General features: G+C 57.3%; 1 protein-coding gene across 2 annotated transcripts; it reads right to left on the bottom strand.

The window, feature by feature from the left end:
• Positions 1 to 789: 789 nt before the first annotated feature.
• On the bottom strand, positions 790 to 22739 carry Wdr4 (WD repeat domain 4). 2 transcript variants are annotated; one of them, XM_005375807.2, is made up of 11 exons: positions 22562 to 22739; positions 20242 to 20307; positions 19337 to 19480; positions 12776 to 12932; positions 11996 to 12108; positions 10050 to 10110; positions 6934 to 7032; positions 6110 to 6174; positions 5577 to 5757; positions 4992 to 5061; positions 790 to 3697 (listed from the first exon to the last, which is right to left on the bottom strand). In XM_005375807.2, exons 1-11 carry the CDS (start codon positions 22648 to 22650, stop codon positions 3507 to 3509), a joined length of 1236 nt encoding a protein of 411 aa, XP_005375864.1. In that variant the 5' UTR covers positions 22651 to 22739; the 3' UTR covers positions 790 to 3506. The 2 variants fall into 2 exon arrangements, with proteins under 2 accessions (XP_005375864.1, XP_005375865.1); XM_005375808.2 differs by lacking the exons at positions 20242 to 20307; positions 22562 to 22739 and having other exon boundaries at positions 19389 to 19476.
• Positions 22740 to 22845: the final 106 nt, after the last annotated feature.

The following is a 22845-nucleotide window of genomic DNA, read 5'->3' as shown; positions in this document are numbered from 1 at the left end:
GGACCAGAGCTCCCTCAAAAGTGAACCGTAGCCATCCTCAGGAGAGTAAGGTTCCGAGCTCCTCTGACCATGAGAACTGCCAAGTTCATCAGGAAAGCCAGCATGATGCCGGCCGTGGTGGTGCATGCCTGTAACCCCAGCACTCAGGAGGCTGAGGCAGGAAGATGGTTTTGAGTTGAGACCAGTCTGGGCTACAAAGTGAGCTCGAAGCCAGCCTCAACTGCGTAGCAAGACTGTCTCAACAAGACATAAAAAAAGGGAAAGCCAGCATGATAAGCTCCTCCAGCAGAACCAACAGCTCCCTACAGCTTCCTTAACAGCTTCTCTTCTCCAGTTCAGCCTCTTATGCTGCCCTCAACAATCCTCAGGTGGGCTCCCACACCCAGCACCGCGCTGGTTCAGTTCAGCTGGGCATTACACGCTGACCACCAGTTGTCAGTCCTCCACAGGTGACTGATCCCGGGGTGCTATGCTCATCAGTAGGTGAACGCGCCGAGTTCAGCAGCCAGGTGTGCTGCAAGGAGGCAAGGCGTAGCCAGAAGAGGCGGTCACGAGGCGTCACCTGGAAAGGTCTTGCTTCTTTCCTGGCTCCTCCCTTGTTTCCTGACCACTGTGCCATGGGCCGCTCTCCTCTAAGCCAGACCCTCCCCTGCTGGGTCTGCAAGCCAAAGCAAACTTCCTGTTATGCGCTTGAGTTTTTTTTGTTTTTTTTTTTTTGTCTTTTTTTGAGACAGGGTCTCCCTATGCAGTTCAGGCTGGCCTTGAGCTCACTTTGTAACCCAGGCTGGTCTCAAACTCGGAAACATCCTCCTGCCTCAGCCTCCCCAGTGCTGGGATTACTGGTGTGTGCCACCACACCTGGCATGCACTTGAGTGTATCGTCTCCCAGCCATGTGAAGTGACTAAGCTGATGGCAGCCTGTTCCCACTGGCTGAAATCGGGAAGCTATGCCAACGCCCACAGACAGGATATACAGTGCAACAGCCACACGACCGGACGGTTAGTGCAGCAGAAGAGGGCACGCTCCCGGGCCAACACCGTGAGCGAGTCTCAGAGGGCTGAGCAAGCAGCCAAAACCCAGAAGGAAAAGTGGGGTCAGTTCCTGGGAGGGAGCACGGGCGTCTTCAGCAGGCGGTGCCGCTGCCGCACACGCGCATCCCACGAGTGCTTCCCAGTTACACGCAACACTGCGACCATAGCACAGCACGGAGCTCCGAGAACTAAGTGCGACAGCCAGACGTCTTGTCATCAGTGCAAGACCTAGGACCAAGTCCAAGGAATGTCCCCAAAAGGAAAATACTCAGAAACCAAAACGGACCAGAAAACAGGCATCTAAACGAGATAAAGATTTAAGGGGATAAGCAGGCGGAACCTCCGAGAGGTGGACGCGGAAACCGGCGAATGAGGAACTGTTCTGGCCCAGTCTGTGGGGCAGCGGCTCTGATACTGGTGCAGCCACACGAGACTGAGGAAAGGAGGGAAGTGGGGTGATGCATGAGCGTGGGGAGGGGCGTGCTTTAAACACAAGACAGGTGGGGCTCGGGCTGACATACTGGGAAACAGAACCCTGGGACACGGGGCTATCGGCATGTGGAGGGCCGTGAGCAGGAGCAAAGCCCGCGGTCCGCTCCAGGACTAGGGGCTCCACAGGATGGCGAGAGCTGGGCAGGAAGCCACGCCTGACTCTGGAGCCAGAGGCGCCCGCCGCAGGAGCACCAAGGGAGGGCAGCCGAGAAGGTGCAAGACCCCCTCCTCACTCACGTTGGCTGCTGGCACCGCTGTATTCCCTGGCTCCCCTGTGGCCTCCCAGCCGGGCACCCAGCAATGCCCTGCGCTACGCCCAGATGGGGGAGGTGGATCCGGCTCCTTGTCCGACCTAAGGGCCTCAGAGGCAGCCCGGGGCGAGCTCAGTCTCACAGGCGTGCGCTCAGCCTGCCACAGCACGCACGCAGCGAAGGACCAAGGCGGAGGGTCGGGTGCCAAGGGGCACAGGGACAGCCTTTCCTAAAGAGGAAACCCAATAAATACACCATTTTTGGAGGGGGCAAAGTTTCACTACCTAGTTCAGGCTGGTCTCAAAATTGCAGTGGTTCTCCTGCTTCAGCCTCCAAAGTGAAAATACACAATTTAAGGGGACTTCAAGATGGGCCAGGAAACTTTTCTGTGAAGGGCACACATTGAATACTGCAGGGCCAACAGCCTCTGGGGCTGTTGCACCCGTTCCCGTGGTCGTAGTGCAGAGCAGCTGCGTCTGGAAGTGTAGCATCCCGACCCTGAGCTTTGAACGTGATTTTCACATCAGGAAACATCACTTCTCCTGTTCTTGAAACCCGAAACAGTGCCTGGCTCACATCAGGCAGCAGGCAAGATCGGGCCCACAGGTTCTGGTTTGCAGACTCACACGTTCGTGTTGTGTGGAGCCAGACATCAAGCAGGCCACCCCGAGCCTCCTCCAGCCCCGAGGAGCCCTATAGTAAGTGAGGGCACTGGCAGGCCAGGCCTAGATTCTCCTAAAGCCAACAACCGCCGATTACTGAGGACAGGTGGTATGTAGACGCCCATGGTCTGCGGGGCGCGGGCCCCAATACCCTGAGCCGGGAAGGAGTGGTCTGCCAGTCACCAAAGCATTGCCCCCCGATGGTGCTGGGACGCTAGGCACTTAGGAACCTGAGGTGTGGTGCCTACGCAGCAGGACCGTTTCTGAGCAGCCACGCTGTCACTGACAGCACCGCGCAGCACCGACAGGGACAGCGGGCAAAGCGCGGCTCTGGGGATCACACGCCCAGCCACCGGCTGTAGCTATGCCGTCCACACTGCATGGGCCAAGGAGCTCGAGACATCAGCTGCGTCCCGCCCCGACCGCAGGGAAAGCGCTGCTTCACTGCTGGCCGGTGGAACCCCGTGCTCTGTGGCGTGCACAGAGCAAAGCCACAGACCTGGAAAGCCAAGAGCAGCATCACCAGCCTTCCCCGGCACCGGGCAAGGCCCCGGGCCCACAGCAGGGTCCCCTCCCAGTCCCTGGGGACCAACAGGACACGCTTGCATAGCCCAGACGGTGGCAGTCACCGTGGAGCCAGTCGCCAAGGGCAGCTACTGAGCATAGGAGCCACTGATGGCTCACCCAACTACACTCAAGATTCAGGTACTGCATGAGTGGCTGCCACGCAGGGCACTGCCGAGAGGCGGCGGCAGCCATGGCCTAGCAACTCGGCAGCACCTGCAGGTTTCCCCAGAGGAAGCTGCGTCTGGCAAGGATGGCCCGCATGGACAGCAGGTGGGCGTGGAGGGAAACAGCCAGTGGGGGTGAGCGTGAGCACCCCAACTTGAAGGGAAGTGCTCACGGTGCTGCCCACCACAAAGGCTGGCACAAGTAGGGCCTGCTCAGGGCCCAGAGTCCAAACACCACAGCTCAGCCAGGGGTAGCCTCCAGCTGCCCCCTTCCCTCCCGAGGGAGCTGCTGGGACAGCAAGGGTGAAGAGAGCCGAGAGCCGACCCCAGGGTGAGGGTCAGCACCCCGAGGCTGCCGGCCCAGGCCTTGTCTTCTTGGCTTGCCCCGGGGCCCCCGGCGGAGGGCTCCGCTGACGCTTTCTGTCCTGTTGCTGCTGCAGCCGCTCTTGCTTCTTCTTCAGGTAGGAGCTCATGTTGTCAAACGTGGCCTTGTAGAGCCCATGGAAGCTGTCGTCCGCGGGGGCAGAGCCTGTGACGGGGACAAGAACAGCGCCAGGTGAGACAGCAACTCAGGACGCAGGACTCGGCTGCTGGCAGAGCCCAGAACTCAGAACTTCCACAAGACCCTCCCGGGACAAGGAAGCAGTGCAGTGACAGCCCAGCATCCTCAGTGGGCTCACAGGCTCCTGGAGGGACACGCCCACGACAACGGCTGCACCCGGCACCGCTGTCAGAATGTGGCCAACGGATGGTGTGGGAGCGGGAAACCCAAGGACGGAGGTGCAGCTGCCACCCACGGGCACCCTGCTCGTGCTCTACACGGTGCCCCCGGCAGGGAACCCAGGCGCCTGCTGGGAGAACCTGAATTCGAGCCACCGGAGACCCCGCAGGACTGATTACAGAATGCCGAGCTGGTCAGTGCGCGGCTTTAAGGGACAGCTGCTGGCCTGCCGTGAGTGTCAGACTGAGGAGCAACTGCTGCCGCAAGCCAGAGACAGCCTTGGCCAGCCATGGAACTGCCCCGCACTCCCTGGCGCTGTCCCTGCAGCAGGGCACTTCCCGGGACGGTCACACGGCCGCAGCCCTGCTCCTGAGCTCCCCCCACGCCCGAGGGGGCGCCTGCCTCATCTGCGGATGTGGAAAGCGAGGCAGGCTCGGCAGGAGGCTGGTGCTGGGCAGCGCGAGCTGCACCTGGGGTCCGGCGGGCGGCCCCGGGGCCACCTGGAAAAAGTCGATCTGGTCGGTGCAAGGGTGCGGAGGGCTTGTGCCGCTGACCCCACCCTACCTCCAGCCAGCAGAGGGACAAGCCAGCGCATCACCCTCACACCTCACAGAGGACATCCGGCCAGCCTGGCAGATTCAGCTTGGAAGCCAAGTTTAAGTTCAAACCCCTTCAGACTTCAGGCAGGGAGCCCGGCTGCTAGCTGGAGGTGAGCCTGGCTTCCCAAGCTTTCTCCCCAGCAGCATCTTTCCTTCGAGGGGAGCCTGGTCTGAATGGGCCCTGCCCAACACCAGTGTGACGGAACGGGCATCCTGCAGCTGCAGGATGAGGGTCTGTGGCTCTGACCAGTGGGCGGCAGGCAAGGCTTGCTGCGTCCCCGTCCGTGACACTGTCAGGCGGCCTCACACGCAGCCACCCAGCCCCGCAACCAGGACACGAGGCTCCCGGCCGCGGTCTGGCTGAGCCTGCATCCCACCAGTGACCTGCGGCCTTGTCCCTGCCCTCGGGGCCACAGCGCCTCTTCCCATAAGCGATCTTTCCACTGCAGCCACTGCGTGTGGTCTGCCCGGTCCTACTGAGCCTCCTGCGCTCCCGACCTCACCTTCCAACGTGGCCCAGCTGCCTCGGAGATGACCGCAGAGCCTCTGGGACACGGCACTGTCAGCAACAGGCTGGAGGAGACGGGGACGCCGGAGTCAGAGGCAGGACAGACACCGACAGTGCCTGCCTCAGCCTCGGCGGCCTCCCCACTCAGAGGAAGACACAAGGGTTTGGGGGACCAAGGCACGTGCTCAGGGCTCTGGTAAGGAGTTTGGGAAGTTCACATGCTTGCCCGAGCCCGTGACCCCACGAGACAGGTGGGGACATTCCTACGGTAGTGGGGTTTGTGTGCGCCCAGCGCCCCGCGAGGCCCCAGGCACAAGGCTGAGCCGCTGAGCCTGTACTCATGAAGGGCACACCCAGGGCCACCTCATGGACAGAAAAGGCATGTGGGGTGAGACGAGGTGTCCCAGGAAGGACCGCTGATGGAGCACAGCAGGGACAGGCCAGCCAGGCCCCAGCCCTTGCCCTGGATACAGGCCTGGGAGCAGACATGGCCAGGCTGGAGGGAGCTCCGTGAGGCTGCAATCCTACCCCTGGCCCACAGGACCGCAGGCCCCTGACACCCAAAAGCCACCGGCCTCACCTGCCACTGGCCATCCGTGGGCCTCCAGAGCGCAAGGGGCGCCTCACGACAGTCCTGCAGGACCCACAGCCCCTGCCCCTCCTCGAACGCAACGTCCCACACACGACGCGGGAACCTCAGCTGCTGTCTGAACACCAGCTGTCTGCAGGCATTGAGCTGGAACACGAAGACCACCGGAAGGCTTTCCAGGAGAGAGAGGACAAGCACTGCAGCGGCTGGGCCATGGGCTTGTCCTGGCCCTCGCCAGAGGACGGCACAGCCTGCACCAGTCCCAGCCACACGAGGACCAAGCCAGGAGCCCCACCTGAGCCACCCAAACCACCCGGGAAGCATCGCTCAGCTGCAGCCACCCACGGGCACGACTCTCGGGTGGTCCCAGCCCCATCAGTGGGCAGGGGGAGACCGCACGATGTGAGGACCACGGAAAGCCAGGGCAGAAAGGAGCCTCACTCCCAGGGGAGGCTGAGCCCACAGCCTCTCCCCTGCAGGCCCTGCTCCAGGACATCTGCCCAACGCTCCCCCCGCAGGCTCACCAGTCACACAGAAGCGCCACATAGCTCTCCGGGCCCCAGAACGTGATCCTGGACACGGCGAACCTCTGCAGGGAAAAGCAACTGCTCACTTGGCACTGCCTGTGCCCATCAAGGAGGGCTTGCCCACAGGCACTGGGCAAGCAGGGCAGAAGGGGGCAGTGGCTGCCACCCCATCCTTCCACCCCGCCATGTCCACAGCTTCTCTGGAACCCCAGCTGGCCTCCGGGGCCTGGCAGTGCCTCAAACCATAGAACACGTGCAGTGCAAGGAGCTAGGAGCAGAGCACGCAGGACAAAGGGGGTGAAAATGCCAGATACAGCAACCCCGTTACAAGGGACCCTCAGAGGTCCTATGCTCTAAAGCGTGGAAGGATAGGCCCACTGCCTGCTTCACTCCCTGCTGGCCCACAGAGGGCAGAGGCCTCGCCACCCAGCGCCCACTGAGAACCCAAGCCAGCCCGTGGAGGACATAAACACTGCCCAAGCCAAACCTTGGGGACAGCGCAGGCTGGGGTAGCCCTGTCCCTGCCTGGGTTTTGGTGGCTGCTAAACAAGCCCCACCGTTTTTCCCACTTCCAAGTAGAATTCAGGCATTTCTGTAAACTAGATGCAGAAATGCAAGTAAGACCAGGTACAAATTACTTCCCGCCTGCGCAGCCAGGCACCTTCCAAACGTGAAAACTGTGCACTTCTCTCCCAAGCTACAAGTCCACACCAGATCCGCGAAGTGCTTCTAATGGCGACATGGTGTTCCCCACACAACCAAGCGCCCAGAGTAGCGCCCCGTAAGCCCCAGGCCCTGAGCCCTCAGCAGTGCGTGGCTACCTTGTGATCCTGGGGCTCAGCAGGCTCCTGCAGACTGGCCAGGTCACAGCAGTGCAGCTGGCGGCCGCTCCTATACTCCCACAGCCTCAGGGTGCAGTCCTGCACAGACAGAGGGGTTAGCACGCAGGCTCTCGGAGGCTCCCCAGAGGCAGGAAGTCTTCCGGGACAAGAGGTACAGGACACTAATGGTGGCCAGATGTGGTCAGCGGAAGTTCCCCCTGTGACAGCCATGGCTGCCACCATGAATTTAAGGCCCTCACAAAGACACAAAACACCTAGAAAACAGACCACCCCACAGCAAAATAAGCACACGACTCAAGACAGCCAGACTGTCACCAGCTAGAAGGTCAAAGTCCACACACACACGTACACATGCTTCAATGGTCACGCATGCACATGGGAGAAATGGCATAAACACACGCGCGCACAGACACCTCAACAATCACGCATACGCACGGGGAGAAATGTGCAGGGCTAATGGGTGTGCGGCATGCATGTCACTTCACTGGTTAAGAACGGGTGACCTAGCTCGGCATGGTGGTGCACGCCTGTACTCCCCCCACTCAGGAGGCTGAGGCAGGAGGATCGCAGTGAGTTCCAGGCCAGCCTGGGCTACAAAGTGAGTTCAAGGCCAGCCTGAACTGCATAGCCAGACCCTGTCTCAAAAAAAAAAAAAAAAAAAAAAAAAAAAAAAAAAAAGATCGGGTGACCATGCCAAGTCCCTCTGCTCATAGCCAGAACGTCAGGGGTTCAAGAAATAGCCACAGGTACCAGGGCCTCAGTGTGCTAGATGTAATTTCAAGTCTGAAACAATATTCACCACAGTGTTGCTTAAAACGGGAGGACAGAGAACCTGCACACACACACAGTGACCATGCACAGGCACCCCCAAGGCAGAAGACAAGCCCTGCTAAGTGGGTGCACCAGGCCCGAAGCCGCCTCCAGGCCTCACTTCTGACTGAGCCTGGACAGGTAGTGCATGGGCTATGTGCATCGCTACGTCTCCGGGGAAAATGACGGCCTTGTGCCTGTCACATGCGAGCAAGACCTCGAATGAGAAAGGCAAATGGCACACACGCACACACGCACACCAGGCTAACTTGGGCAAGGAAACTAACCACCATGAGGAGGAGAGACCCCAGCACGGACAGCCCAAAACGAGAACCTGCCGAGCTCTCGGAAGAGCACTTGAGGTTAAAACTACTGGTGTGTTTAAATCACTAAAATTAAAACTCCCATAGGAAGTTGAAAGACAAAGACGAGACCACCGCCCCAAAAGCAGAACCGCGTGAGTATATGAGAGAAACTGACCAGGAGGGAAAATCAGACCAACAAAGCTCGAGAAAAAGTAGCAGGAGGTGTAGGAAGTGAGAGAATACAACTCCCCAGGACCAGGGCTGGGGATTTAGCTCAGCAGCACAGCGCCTGGCAACCGCAAAGTCTTGAGTTTGATTTCCAGTACCGGGGGGGAAAAGAAAAAAAAAACCAAAAAGAGAAAAACTCCCCAGGACCGAGGGCAGTGAGGAGCACACATGCACACCAGAAACGCATGCAGACTCCTGAGGGTCCCATCGGCCTCAACATGCACAGCGCAGCAGGAGAGAAGACCCCAGAGTCCCCAGTTACAATTCCAGATCCCATGCCAGGTACGGCCCGAAGCAGGATGGCTTCAGACTTGGACAGGAGACAAGGAACAAAAACCAAGTAGAGCACACAGTGGGTGACGCTGTCAGATCTCTGCTACAGAGCTAGGGTGAGCGCAGGGTAAAGCGTCTGCCCGCATGCAGGTGGCCCACAAAAAACAATGACACAAAGCAGATGTTGTGGCGTGGCACAGGTCTGTAATCCCAGCACTCAGGAGGCTGAGGCAGGAGGATTGCTGTGAGTTAAAGGCCAGCCTAGGCTACAGAGTGAGTTTAGGACCAGCCTGGACTACAGAACAAGATACTCCCTCAAAAAAAAAAAAAGGAAAGGAAAGAAAAGAAAAAATCAAACAACATCGAACTGACAACCGAGAGTCTAGGATAGATTAAAGGGATTTCCAGAAACAGAAGGCTCAAAGCTGGGGTGCTCCCTCCACCTCCTGAAAAGCTCATGGACACGTCAGCCACCAAAACACGGCAGTCACTGCAGAGACAGGGCCTTGGGAAGCCGCTCTGTGCACCACCAGGGGCGCCCCTGGGACACCTACACCGATTTCCTCCTCTCTGTGTCCACGTGGGGCATGGCACAGAGCTCGAGGAAGCAGGGCAGATGCCAGGGCTGGAGCCCAGGGAGGCACAGCAGGTGCAGGTCAGCAGTGGCACCCACAGGGCCCGTCACTCCACGCCACAGCCCCAGAAACAGTGGTGTGGGGCCCAGCTTTGTGAGGAAGGGAGAGCTTTCCAGAGAACCCCCCGCAGAGGAGAGCCTCTGACAGCTGCGCTGGGGCCTCCAGACCAACTTCTGTGGCTCGGAAGTTTCCTTACGATCCAAACGGCATGCGGCCGAGGCCTGGCAGCCTCCCCACAGGTCCTCTGCCACGGCACCACCCGCCAGACAGCCGAGGAGCCGAGTCCGGCAGACAAGGGGGGCCAGACCATAGGCGACCCCAGGGGTCGGGAGGGGCCTCCCAGCCAGGTGCTCACCCCAGACACTCACACAGTCACCCACACCACCCGTCTCAGGATGGACGCCTTCCATGTTCTCAGAGATGTGCACAGAGACACACAGGGACACTACACACACCATATGTGGCCACACACGCCATTCACCCATGCAAACACACACCTACACCCCACACACACACTGTGCACACCCATAATACACTTACACTATACACACTGCATATACGTCACACCCCACTCACACCAACACACATACCCACACTATGTACCCATACGTAGACTACACCCCATCTACACCACGTACCCCCCATATCCACACCCCCCCACACGCACGCACACGCACGCACATGCACACAACCTGTATGCATCCCCACGAGCCTGACTGAATGGCTGTGGCCAGGCAGCGAGCCAGAGGCAGCTCCAAGAATCAGGAAACAGGCACCACCTAGTGGACGCCACTGACCACCAGGGAGGCTCCCCATGGGTCACCATCCCCACACAGGCACTCACCCCGGAAGAGGACAGCAGCAGCTCCGGATGGCCAGGCACCACCAAGATGCGGCTCACAAACCTGCAGGGCGAGAGGCGAGGGTGAGCCCGGGCTCTGCGGCGCAGCGCCCACCTCAGGAAGGGGCCTGCCTCTGCGGGCTCCCACCCTCAGCCAGGACCGGGGAGAGCTGCACTGTGGCCAGGAGACGGCCTCTGGATGGGGCAACACACACCACGCGAGGGCCCCGAGCACACAACTTCCACCACGGCGGGGCTGCCAAGCCCCCCCGCACCCGCTGCGAAGCCCCCAGAGCACGCTGCCCTCTACTCCTGCGATGCCTGAGCAGAAGGCAGGTGACAGGTGAGGCTTGGGGCACAGCGGAGGGAACAGTCCCACCAACAGGCTGTCAGACCAGCCCAGGGCCAGAGCCTGAGCGGCCAGCCACAGACTCGTCTACACTGCACCCAGCGTGCCCACACTCAGCCTGCGGCAGCACAGGATGAAACACTGCAGCCACCAAGAGCGATCCCCAGGGAGGCCCTCCCCGCCCACCCCCCACCCCAGGCTCCAGCAGCTGCCAGGCTTGAGCACCTGCTTCCCCAGCTCAGGCACAGCCACCCTGAGTGATCGTTGGGACACAGCTCCCAAACAGGGGCCCTTGGACCCTACCAGTCACAGGTGCCCAGTAGTAGGAGCAAGGACCCCAGCACCTTCACAGGCTGCAGGTCCTAACCTCAGGTTTTCAGGAGGGAAAGACACACCACATCCGGGATAGGGGCAGCCTGCCTGGAGGCAGCTGCAGGGAAGGGCAGAAACCAGTTTCCAAGGGTTTGAAACTAAACAATTACTCAGGAGGCTGAGGCAGGAGGATCACGGTGAGTTCGAGGCCAGCCTGGGCTACAAAGTCAGCTCAAGACCAGCCTGAATTGCTAGCAAGACCCAGTCTCAAAAAGACAAAAAAAAAAAAAAAAAAGAAACTAAACAGTCAGCTGCATCTGGGTTATGCAATCACTGAGGAGTGGACCTATCCAGCAGCAATCCCTCGCTGGGCCCACAGTGAGGTACTCCTAGAGCCGCAGAGTGCCGGGGACACACGTGTGAACGATGTCCACACGCTGTCACGGGCTCAAGGACATCCGTCCCCAGTGTGACCCACAGGAGAGCTCCAGGCCGCTGGACACCTCACAGAAAAACCAGAAAGGAATAGGTGAAATGAAGTAGGACTGTCATGGGCGGGTGGAGTTCAGTGGCAGCATGTGCCTCGTGAACAGAAGTTTCTGGGTTTTTCTACACACACACACACGAAAAAGAAGTAGCAAACTTTGACACTTCTTACTTAGTTGAGTATATCCATGTTACAAGACTAAGATGGCAGTACACACTTGTAATCCCAGCACTCAGGAGGCTGAGGCAGTAGGATCACCTAAACTACACAGTGAGACCCTCATTTAAAAAAAGGTATATCCAGGACAGTTCCCTTGAGGACTGGCTGGGAAGCCCCCAAGGGAACAGACAGCTTCAGGCAGAAGCTGAGGAGGTGGGGGAGGGCAGTGTCTCAGGAAGAGCATCTGTGGGCAGAAGCAGCACACGCCACGGCCGGAGACAGGAGCGCACACTCGGCAGTGAGACCCACTGAGGCGCACAGAGGGTCCAGGCCGAGGCCTGCGGGTCATAAGGGTCCCGGAGCTGGCTTAGTAACAACGGGGAACACAGCTAAGTCAGCATCAAGGCGACCCCGAGGCACAGACAGAGCACCGCCCCTTCCTAAGGGCGGCTCCTGCACCCACTCAGCCCAGGACAGGAGCAGGCGCAGAGCGGCAGCAAGGCTCTCCAGTTACTCCCGCTGCTTCAAGCGAAGTGCTCTGTGCGCTCGGGGCAATCACACCAGCGCTGTCGCTCTGCACACCGTGACAGCGCGCTCTCCAGACGCCCGGGCCGCTCCCCGCAGCAAGGACTCTGCACTCACTCCGTGTGCCCCAGGCAGAAGGCCTCGATGCAGTGGGGCGCCGCGGCCCAGCTGACACGGATCTTCTCATCCCGGTCCGCGGTGAGCACAAAGCGGTCATCAGGACTCACAGCCTGGGAAAGCAGGGGACAGAAAAGAGCAAGGAGCTCAGAGGCTTCTCCCGGCACCAGAAACGCATGCTCCTCCGAGTCCCCCGGGGAAGGCGCTACAGCCGGCCAAGGCCCACACGGCCCGCAGGGCTCCTTCCCTCCTCCCGCTGTGCTGACCACTGGGCCTCTCGGGCGGCTGCAATTCCGCACCACGACACACGTGGACCCAACTCCTCTCCCACCCGCCCCACTGCGCCACTGTCTCATGAGCCCCCACGTCCAGGTGGTCGCTGAGTTCTGCTGCATGCTCCCCACGCCCCTCCCTAGTGTTCACGCAGGGGTCTGCCCAGGTCTCAGGCCTCGCCGGGCTGCGGGGTGCTCCAGACGCCTGTGAGAAGCCAGCAGGGCTGGGCACAGGCAGGAGCGAGGAGGGCAGCTGTGGGGTGTGTGGCAGCCCAGGCAGAGGAGCACGGCTCAGGCCTCCGCCCCTAGTCTCTGACCTGAAGTCCCCACCCTGATGAAGCTGTCCACCAGGTACAGAGCCACGAGGCACCCTCCTGACTCACCCTCCTGTACCCTGCCACCCGGCTCCGTCGCCCCAGCTCCATCCCAAGCTCTCCTGCTCCAGAAGAGCCAAGTCCACCTGCCCGGCCCTGGGCTGGAGCACTGACGCAGGGTGTCCTCCACATACCACGTCCAGCAGCATGGACAGGTGACCAAGCTCAAGCCGGCCACATTCATGCGGCTCCAGCACCGAGAAGGAGTAGACGTCACCGGACTTGTCGGCCACCAAGACCCTCTGCTCAGAGGCTGTGAAGGTCAGGGCCGTGCACCGCCTTATCACGGACCTGCAGGGCCAGAGAAACACCCTTGTCAGAGTCAGGCTGACACGGGACCCTCCATGGCTTCCAGCCACAGGCAACCCTACCTCAGATGGTTCAATCTACAATGCACAACATCATGATGCGCACACACCAGCCACTCTCTCATCCAGTGCTAAATCCAGCAGGCTGCACGGGAGAGTCTGCACTACACTGCGAAACAGGCTTTGTGCGCATGCTCTGTCCGGCACATGCACAAAACACTGCTCCAGTGAAGGCAGATAAGGCCGAGCTGGGATGCTCCGTGCGCAGGTTTGCTGCAGCTCAGCACTTCTCTTCCAGCTACAGACAAAGCACCAAAGATGATCAACACAAAGTGGTGCTAGCGAGACTCGTCATTAACTGGTTCAGGGGGAACACACAGTTTTGGCTGGGAAGGGGCACAAGGCAGTCAACACTGACAAGTTCTAACCTGTGCGTCACGTACCAGATGATAACTACCGGGACAAAAATGCTCGCGTCAGGATGCATCCAGTACCCAATCCCAAGAGTTTCAAAGCAGTCGAGTGGCAAGGGCTTCCTGTGTGTGAGTATCTGATATACACCTGCTGGCTCTGCTGTACGTCTGGAACCCGTTATCATGACATGCAGGGACCCCGGAAGCTCTGCTGAGCATCTGAGGGAGACGAATGACAGCTTCACAGGCACTGCGCATGCTGAGCCGCTCTCCGGGACAAAAGCACAGGCCGCCACCTGGTCTGCCACCTGGACTCTACCGCCCACGGCCTCCCCGGCCACCTCTGCCGGGCACCATGTGGCACCAGAACCCCACAGATACTGCCAGGCACACCTGCCCCTGTGCCCACTCTCCCATGGGGGAGATCAGAAGAGACAATGGAATAGGAAGGCCAGCGGGACTCTCGTTCACCAAAGCCCTGACCCAGGTCCAAGACCTGTCACATCTGCACACTGGCTCGGTAAGCAACAAAGCTGCGCATCCGCTCCATGACCAGCCAGGACCCTGGCCTCCTCTCGGTCACAGTTCAGGGTCCAGGACGCTACTCTGTCCACCGGCAAGCTTTACACCTGCATGTGTCATTTTACACAGATGCACCTCCACACACTGCTTTATGCACACACTGGGACCCTGGTCCCCTGGTCGTTAACAAAGCAGCCATCCCTGTTTCCTTGGCCACCCAAGGACGGGTAGTGGCCACTCTCAACAAAGAGCTGAAACTGAGCAACTTGCCGGGGTGGGACTGCAAGATGTCAGCTCAAGTTGGAGCCTGAGCTGGAAGAACGGCATGACCAGCATGGGATCCATGCAGGACAAAGGACAGCAGAGCAGAGGGAGGGCCTGGTGCGGTCACCTCATATCCCTGTGAAGGATGTGCGAGCACACTGCAGGGACCATTCCTCCTCCTCCTCTTCCTGCTCCAGCATGGGTGGGGAGCCATGGGGGAGATGCAGAGAAAACAACGACAACAGAGAGACAACCGAGCTCTGGGGCAGGGCTGACCAGGATTCACAAGTAGGCGTCCTGGGTCAGCACTGCGGCAATGGGCTGACTGCACAGCACAGCAAACACCCCAGAGCCCGGAGGGGTCGCCACCCCAACCACGTGCGTGAGTAGCACAGGGGCCCGCACCCTCACCTTGTCCTCGACCTTACACCAGTGGGGGAAGACCAGCTTCTCAGGGTAAATCACCCCAGCCAGCAGCCAGGGGCAGCGGGCGTGGGAGTCAGAATGTAAGGGTCAGTGCAGAGTGGGCAGGTCATTGGAGGACAGCGTGCAGGCTTTGAGCCCCCAGGGCTGAGCTGGTGGTCCACTCAAGCTCAGGCCCCATGCTTCCTCCCACTGAGTCCTAGGTTCTTGGCCCCAGCCTGAAAGGCAGAGGAAGCAAGTACTGCTCCCCTCCCAGGCTGGCCCTGCCTCCCGCTCTACCGGAGGGCCAAGCCACAGCCAGCCAGGCCCCTGCTGAGCCATGCCGGGGCATGAGGGTACTGGGTGCCACTTATACGCTGGCCTAGCTCCCCAACTCCTACACCTAGCAGCTGGATACAAAGCCAACCCAGCTCGGACTTCCCAGGCTCTGTCCTTGGGTGCCCTACTGCTCTCCTAGGAGTAACTTCACAGGTAAGATCACTCACCCACAGGAGCACAGCACAGAACTGAGGGTGTCGCTGGCCACCCTGACTGGGGGCCCCAATTCCTGTCCCGAGGCAGGCCAGGGTCTCCTGACTACCCTGGAAAACTGTCACCCACAACTTCCTATTTGGCTGTGGTCAGAACACCCCAAAGCTAGGACAGAAAAGCAGCAGCACACTACAGACGGCGGGACAGAGCTGGGGTCTGGTCCCAGCTCAGGTGAGTCCCATGGCAGCACAAGGGCCTGGTCCTTCATGTAACATAAACCACAGGCACACGGAACCCCTGAAGTGGAGCTGCATGGTAGAGGGGCCTGTGGGGGCCCCGGTTAGATCCCCAAAGGGTCTCAACCCCCGGCAGGCAAAGAACAACCAGACAAGGCACAGAGGAGTTCAAGAGCCTTCTTGTCCTCCGCCATCAGACCATGCTGGACTCAGAGCACAGACCGGACCCCTTGGAGAGCAATCAGAGCCCAGGGGAGTGCCAGGCACTGGCTGCCCCACGGCGCAGGCGCTGCAGTGGCTGCTCACATACCCCTTGCTCCCAAGCCCAAAGTCGCAGCACGCCCAAACCAACACAAAGCGACGCCGCACTGGCAAGCATGGAACTTGCACGACACTGCTCACCTTGAAGACCTCAGGACCACAGGACACCTGAAGAATGAGCGCAAGTATGGCCCTCTCCCCCAAGCCACCACGCTGCGGGCCAGCTCCCCCACACCCCTGCCACAAGGGTCTGGGGCTTCGGCACAGGGAACACCTCTGCGCGGCAATGCTGGAACCTGGCCTTTGGCCTCATCTCCTGGGGTGGGCACTAGGAAAGGCGGGGACCCTGCCCCCTCATAGTCTCACATGGTGATTTGGGGGCATGAGACACTCCTGGACACTTTCCAGGCAGCCCCTTCCCAGGGGACAGATCTGTGTCCCTTCACTGTCCTCTGTGACCTCAGGACAGCAGCTCTAGGTGAGTTCTGCAAGTCCGTCTTGTGAATTAGTGAATCAGAGGGGCCCATGGGACCCCAAACCTGCAGCTGGAGTCAGAAGGGAGGGTGGTCTTGAGGACTACTGTCACCAGCATACCCTCCCAGGCAAACTTCAAACACAAGGGAGAAGGAGATGCCAGGAAACGGTATCACTTCAACAGCAGGACACTGGCAACAACCTCACTGCCAACAGTGAGGGTGACACAGTGTGAGGACGGGACAAACCGGTGCACGCAGGGCACACAGAGCAACCCACGCACGTGTGATGCTGCAGTGAAACCCAGGGGGCACACCCAGTGCTCGTGAACAGGATCGCTAGGTGGGGAGATCCAGCGTGCATTTTTGGTTCTCGCTTTGGTTCTCCATGATTGTCAATTTCCTGTATTAACCAAAATCAAAGAAGAAAAATGGCATCATCTACCTGTTCCCAGGGAGAACCAGGCAGACCAGAGGACTTGTTAACTTCCATGGTCTAACTCACTAACTGACCAAAGCTCAGAGAGAGCCTTGGATGGGAGGTCCCACGAGAGGCCTGAACCACACCAGCATGCAAATCACAGATCTGTCCGGTTCTGGGTCACAAATGTCCCCAGAGGCCATTCTCGGAAGGTCTGGTCCCCCGCCTGTGCCACTACAGGGAGGTGGCAGAATCCTTAGGGGGTGGAGCCTGGCAGGGCAACCAGGTCAGGGATTCCCTTGAGGGGACACTGCGGCCCTGGCCCCTCTCTCTGCTTCCCAGGTGCCACAAAACAAGTGGCAAAGTTCTACCACACGCTCCTGCCAAGAGGTTCTGCCTCGGCACTGACCCAAAAGTGATGGCACCAGTGACCAGGGACCTCCGAAACTGTGATCCAGGATAAACCTCCCTCCTTGCCAGAGCTTCTCTGACACAGCTACACGGGCAGAAAGCTGGGGGATGCTAACACACAAAGGCCCCCTACAATGAATAAAAAAGGAACCACCCCCAAATGAAAAAAGCAATGCAATGAAAGCTCACAAAATACACACGATTCTTAAGTACACACAAAGGCTGGCCAACCTCATTCATAAAAAGACAAGCAGGGGCTATCACTTTTCTTCCATCAGACTGCCTACAACTGTAAGATTTGGTAAGACCTTGGCGAGGAGGTCCACGAGGAGAAAAGGGAGTTTTCTAATTGTATGTGTCATGTCTGCAGCACTGAGGACTGAACCCAGGGCTTCACACGTGCTCGGCAAGGGCTGTCTCTGAGCCACATCCCACCCCCAAGGGGCATTTTCACACTCTGGAAGGAGGGCGGATTTTACTCCTCAGACATTATCTGTCTAGACCGAAAAAACAACATTTGCTTACCCATGAACCAATTAAGTCCAGTACACACTGGAGTTCTTTCCAGTTTGGGGCTATTACAAATAAAGCTTTTAGGAATATTTGTGTACAAGAAAAAAAATAATTATCTATCTAAATTACAAATGTGACCTGGCGTTCACCTGCAGGGATTTCTCCTACAGGATTACTCACAGATAGAAAACATCACATCTGTGTGTGAATATGCACTGAAGCACTTTTGGAAACAGCAGAACAAGCAGAATATAGGAGGAAGTCTATTGTGGAGGGATGGTGAACAAAATCACACGGCCACGCAGCCCCTGACCCCTGTCTGCGGCCGGTGTTGAGATGCACTCCTCTCTCTCTAGGCCGCATCAGCCTGGAAAGCAACCTTCAGTCCAAGCAGACACCCGGCCACCTCTCACCCAGGATCACTGCCCACACCCAAGCGGTAAAGGCAAGATCTGTGGCACATCCTCAGGACAACGAGGGAGGCCTGCACCCAGCCGTGTCTCGCTGCTCCAAGTGCAGCCCCAAGTCTGGCAGCAGTGCAATTACCCAGAATGCAGCACACCACAACGACAGATTGTAGGGAGGGCCGGAACTTGGCAGTGGAGCCCATTCGTAGCAAGCATGAGGCTCTGAATTCAATAAGCCACCTATCACTACCCTAGCCCATGCTGCACGAATAAGCCTATACTTTCACAAGGTGACTCCTGTGTAGAGACCCACAGCACAGCTCAGCCACTTCAGCAGACATATTCCCACCAGAATCTTTCAGATCATCTGACTTTTACCTTTTTGGGCCGAAAGCCCCCTTTGAAAATCTGACGCAGCCCTGCATGTTCTTCACACATAAACTGAGCAACCAGTGTCAGGAAGACAGGATCAACTGTTACGAGCTAACTACCCTACTCCCTCCCCAAAACTCACAGGTTCAACCCCTGACCCCGCCAGCATCGCAGAACATGACTGTGCTTGCGGAGGGCCTTTACAGAGGTGATGAAGACACACGAGCGCCCAGGTGCAATCTGACTTCACCCCGCAGGAGGAAATCAGAACGCAGACACGCCACAGCACCTGATCTCAGACATCCAGCCTGCAGGGGTCCCAGGGGGAGGACTCGGGTTGCAAACCTCAGGGCCACCTTGCCAGATTCATCTCTACTCCTCAAGATACTTCACCCGGTCTACACTCCACATGACTCACTAGCGTGTCAGCTCCTCTGGCAAGGGGATGCTTGCTAGGCCTTTCAAAGTCAGGATGATGCAGGCTGTGGACAGCTGGACACAGTAATTTCACCTTAAACAGACACATGGCTACACATTTTAAAAGCCATTCTCGGCCAGGCGTGGCGGCACATGCCTGTAATCCCAGCACTCGGGAGGCTGAGGCAGGAGGATTGTTGTAATCCCAGCCTGGGCTACAAAGTGAGCTCAAGGCCAGCCTGAACTGCATAGTGAGATCCAGTCTCAAGAAGACAAAAAAAAAAAAAAAAAGAGAAAAAGAAAAAAAGGACTAGGGATATAGCTCAGTAGAGGCCCGAGGTCCAATTCCTGGAAGGAGGGGGAAGGGAAGGGACAAAGGAAAAAGCGGCACATAAAGCACCACATCTATAGGACTCTACTGCTAAGAGGAACACAGGCCCACAGCACTGCTGCTTCTGCCTGCATTACCGACCTCCCCCTGACACCCAGCTCCCGCCCTCTCTGCAAGCACAGAAAGAACTGCGCTCAGCTCCGTCACTCCAAGCAGACCAGCCTGAGACAGACCTTGCCACCAAATGTCGGCAAGAACAAGGCCCTGCTACCCTCACTGGCTGCTGGGAGGATTCAATTCGTTAATACACATAAAGCACAGGAATCCATGTCCAGCACCTAGCTGGGACTTGTTAATTGCTTATCACTACGGTTACTGTCACTATTGCTACTGACATGCAAGTACAAGGTGTGCACAGGACATCTTAATGATTCAGTGTTAGCATTTCATACCTGACACTCAGACATTGCCATGGTTTTGTACGGAAAAGAATCAGACGCTTACTGTCATCAGTTAAAGCAAAATAGCTGCCAGACTTGGAGAAGGTGGACGCCAGAATCGTGTCACTCCCCTGGTCCACGGGCTGTCCGTCCTCCCTAGGAAAGAAAAGGAAACAATGAGGCCTCATTTGAAGAAGGATGGCTTTGCTCATCAATGAGTCAATGTAGTGGGCAGCAGCAGCAAAGAGGTAAGCAGTTCACGTAGCCAGAATATAAAGACATTCGATGCTGGGACGTGCAAAAGCAGCTCTAACTTCACAGAGGTAAAACCTACCTAAACAGAGCACTCCAGCAAACATGCTGGAATCCGCAGCACTAGCCAGATGCACCTGAAAGATCACATAGCCCACTCATCGTGGACAGAGCTAACCCAAGATCACAGGCAGGGACCAAATCATGTTGAAGATAACAATGGAACTGAGCCACAAGACCAGCTAAAGAAAGTCACCACATGAAATCCCCACATATTCTGCTTTTATCTTTCAATTACCTGAAGTTACACCTGTCTTCACTGTATTTTACTTTTCTGGTTTTTTTTTTTTTTTCTTGTGGGGCGGGTACCAGGAATCGAACTCAGGACCTTGAGCTTGCCAGGCAGGCGCCTGTGCCACTGAGCTATATCCCTGGCCCTTCACTGTATTTTAAACGTTCACTATTACTTCAAGGAGCCAAGGATGGTTACTGACAGACACGAAATGATGTGGAGAAGTGCTTTCGTGTTTCTTTCCTGAGGTACAACTTAGTTATCCTCTCCCGAGGTGACAGAAAGTAAGAATTCATCGGCACAACTACATCCTCCACCTCCCAGTCCCGTTACTCAAACCCTGAGGCCCCACTGGTGCCTCCCGCCATCTCACCCTTTATCCTCTTGCACCTTCTTTTCTGCAGCACTGCAATCATATGTGAAGAGGCTGCCATCATCACTAAAAGGGAAATAACAGAATGAACACTTGGTTAACAAATATGCTTGTTTCTTTTTTCCTTAGAACAAAAATATTTGTATACTCATTAGAAGTGGGGGTCTTAGCTGGGCATGGTGGCACATGCCTATAGTCCCAGCACTTGGGAGGCTGAGGCAGGTTCCTGAGGCAGGAACTTGAACTTCAAGTTCAAGACCAGCCTGGGCTACAAAGCGAGCTCAAGACCAGCCTGAACTGCGTAGCGAGACTCTGTCTCAAAAAGACAAAAAAAAAGAAAAAAAAAAATGTGGATCTTATCCATGACAAGAAAGAAACCTGACTGGCTACAATATTTTAGAGGAGAGTTAATGAGCTTTATTTGCTTAACCTATTTGGATAAGTCATACACAATCAGCACGGTTCTGTCCAAAGAAAATCAGTTCAGCTAGGCATGGTGGCACATGCCTGCAATCTCAGCACACAGGAGGCTGAGGCAGGAGGATCACTGCGAGTTTGAGGCTAGCCTGGACTACATAGCAAGACACTCTCTCTCAAAAAAAAAATAAGTTTGAAAAAAACAGAGAAAAAACTCTAACAGGAATTAATGCTACTCTTTCAAGTACTAAAAATGAATACATCATGATTATAAGACAATATGCTAATATTGTTGAATTTTCTATAGATTGTGCACCCAGATTTTTTCTTTGAGACAGTGTCTCGTTATGCAGTTAAGGCTGGTCTTGGAACTCACTATGTAGTCCAGGCTGGCCTCCAACTCCCAGCAATCCTACCCCAGCCTCCTGAGTGCTAGAGTTACAGGTGTGCACCACCACACCCAGCTCTGCACCCAAATTTTTTTTTTTATTTTGTCTTTTTGAGACAGGGTCTCCCTATGCAGTTCAAGCTGGCCTTGAGCTCACTTTGTAGCCCAGGCTGGTCTCAACTCGCAAAGATCCTCCTGCCTCAGCCTCTGGATAGGCATGCATGACCATATCCGGCATGCACCCAAATTTAAAACCAGAATCAGAAAGATGCCTTAGCTGCCTGAAAAAGCTACCATGACCCCATGTTCTTACCCATAGAGGAATCTTCTCTGTAAGAACCTAAGCCAGCAATGGCGAACCTTTTAGAGTTTTCAATGACACAAACAGCTTGCGACAGCACGCATGGCATACACGTGCCCCCACTGCCCTGAAATACCCTTTACCCCACCCTCAGGCACATGGAAGCTGTCCTGTACATATCAGAGGTGGGGAGACTATGGCATATGTGCAGAAGCGGGTTTTTTCTATCACTGCAAGCTCGAAAAGGTTCATCATCACTGGATATCTAATGGCCTTTCAAGTGATTGCCAAATGCTTTTATCACTGAAATTGTGGAGAGAGGTCTTTGCCGGCTCTGAAGTTCCTCCAAAAACTGACTGAAGCAACCAGATGGTGTCTAATGTACCCACGGTTCCCTGCGACCTGTATTAGGGGCTGTAAGTCTCTGAAACAAAACCATCTGGGATATGACAGGTTTGTAAATTGTGAAATCTACATGTAATATCGGACAAACTGTACGGTGTACGTTTAACACACACGTCATCTACTTCAAGTATGAAAGAAATCAAAACTATCCTGGGATAGGAAACAAGCCGCGGAAACTGACCACTACTAACTAACTGCCCCCGTATCCAGGCTCGTAAATCAAGAGAGTTCGATTAATAAATATTGACTAATTTAAGAATCCTGGGTGCTGTCCACGCACTGGGAATACACTAAGGCAAGAAGATGAAATTACAGAAAGCAGACGGAGCGTGAAGGGCACCAGGGAGGTGGGCGCTGTGGGCCCTGAGCACGTCCTAAGTACGGAGTCCTCCTATTACCCCCGCGCTGAACGACAGTTAGGACCTGGGGGGACACAGGTCTGCAAGGAGGGGCAAGCAACACCCGAAGGGCAGAGAGGGGCCAGGAGGCGCTCTGGAGGATGCGGGGGGCATCGCCGAGCCGGCTGACAGTGAGCCCGTCTCCTCCGCGTCGCCCCACGTAACGCGGCCAGCCCACGCGGTCGCCGCAGGGCCCGGAAGTCCAGAGTGTGCCGTCGCTGCCCCAGCGACAGCGCCGCAGACCCGCAGTCCAGGGACGCCGCAGCCGCACCACGCTGCGGGGCCAGAGCCGGGCGGCGGGCCGCGGCCGCCGCAGACCTCCCGGGGGTCGCCCAGAGCACCCTGGCGGCGGGGGAAGCGGGGTCTCCGGGGCCGACGCGCACCGCAGCTCCCAGCCCAGGGCCCCCTCACCTGCTTGCAGTGGAGGTGGCCAGGAACCGGCTGCCGCCCCGCACCACCAGCGCCTGCCCGCACAGTGCCAGACCCACGGAACTCGCCATGAACCCTCCCCGCGTTACACCATCCACGTGCCCCGCAGGGGGCCCTTCGGGACGGCGCACGTTATGACGTCACGCGCAGACGCCACGAGATGACGTAGCGCGCTTGCTAAAACCCCAACGTGCGCGTGCGCAGAAGGCGCGGTCTCCCCGCGCTGGGAGATCCTGCAGGTTCTGGGGATTTGCGTGGAATGCGCG

This window comes from Chinchilla lanigera, unplaced genomic scaffold, assembly GCF_000276665.1.
Source record: "Chinchilla lanigera isolate Chin_1 unplaced genomic scaffold, ChiLan1.0 scaffold00006, whole genome shotgun sequence".
Lineage (NCBI taxonomy): Eukaryota > Metazoa > Chordata > Mammalia > Rodentia > Chinchillidae > Chinchilla > Chinchilla lanigera.
The sequence above is the reverse complement of the archived record's forward strand: the minus strand, read 5'-3'. Positions and strand labels throughout refer to the sequence as shown.

What these genes read in the sequence shown, in the direction of transcription:
- Wdr4 (XM_005375807.2), bottom strand. Translation starts at nt 22,650, where the DNA reads ATGGCGAGTTCCGTGGGTCTGGCACTGTGCGGGCAGGCGCTGGTGGTG. An exon ending in TTCTGCCTGGGGCACACGGA is followed by an intron (nt 10,111 to 11,995) that starts GTGAGTGCAGAG and finishes CTCGCCCTGCAG; the next exon opens with GTTTGTGAGCCGCATCTTGG. An exon ending in GTGGCGCTTCTGTGTGACTG is followed by an intron (nt 5,758 to 6,109) that starts GTGAGCCTGCGG and finishes TCTCCTGGAAAG; the next exon opens with CCTTCCGGTGGTCTTCGTGT.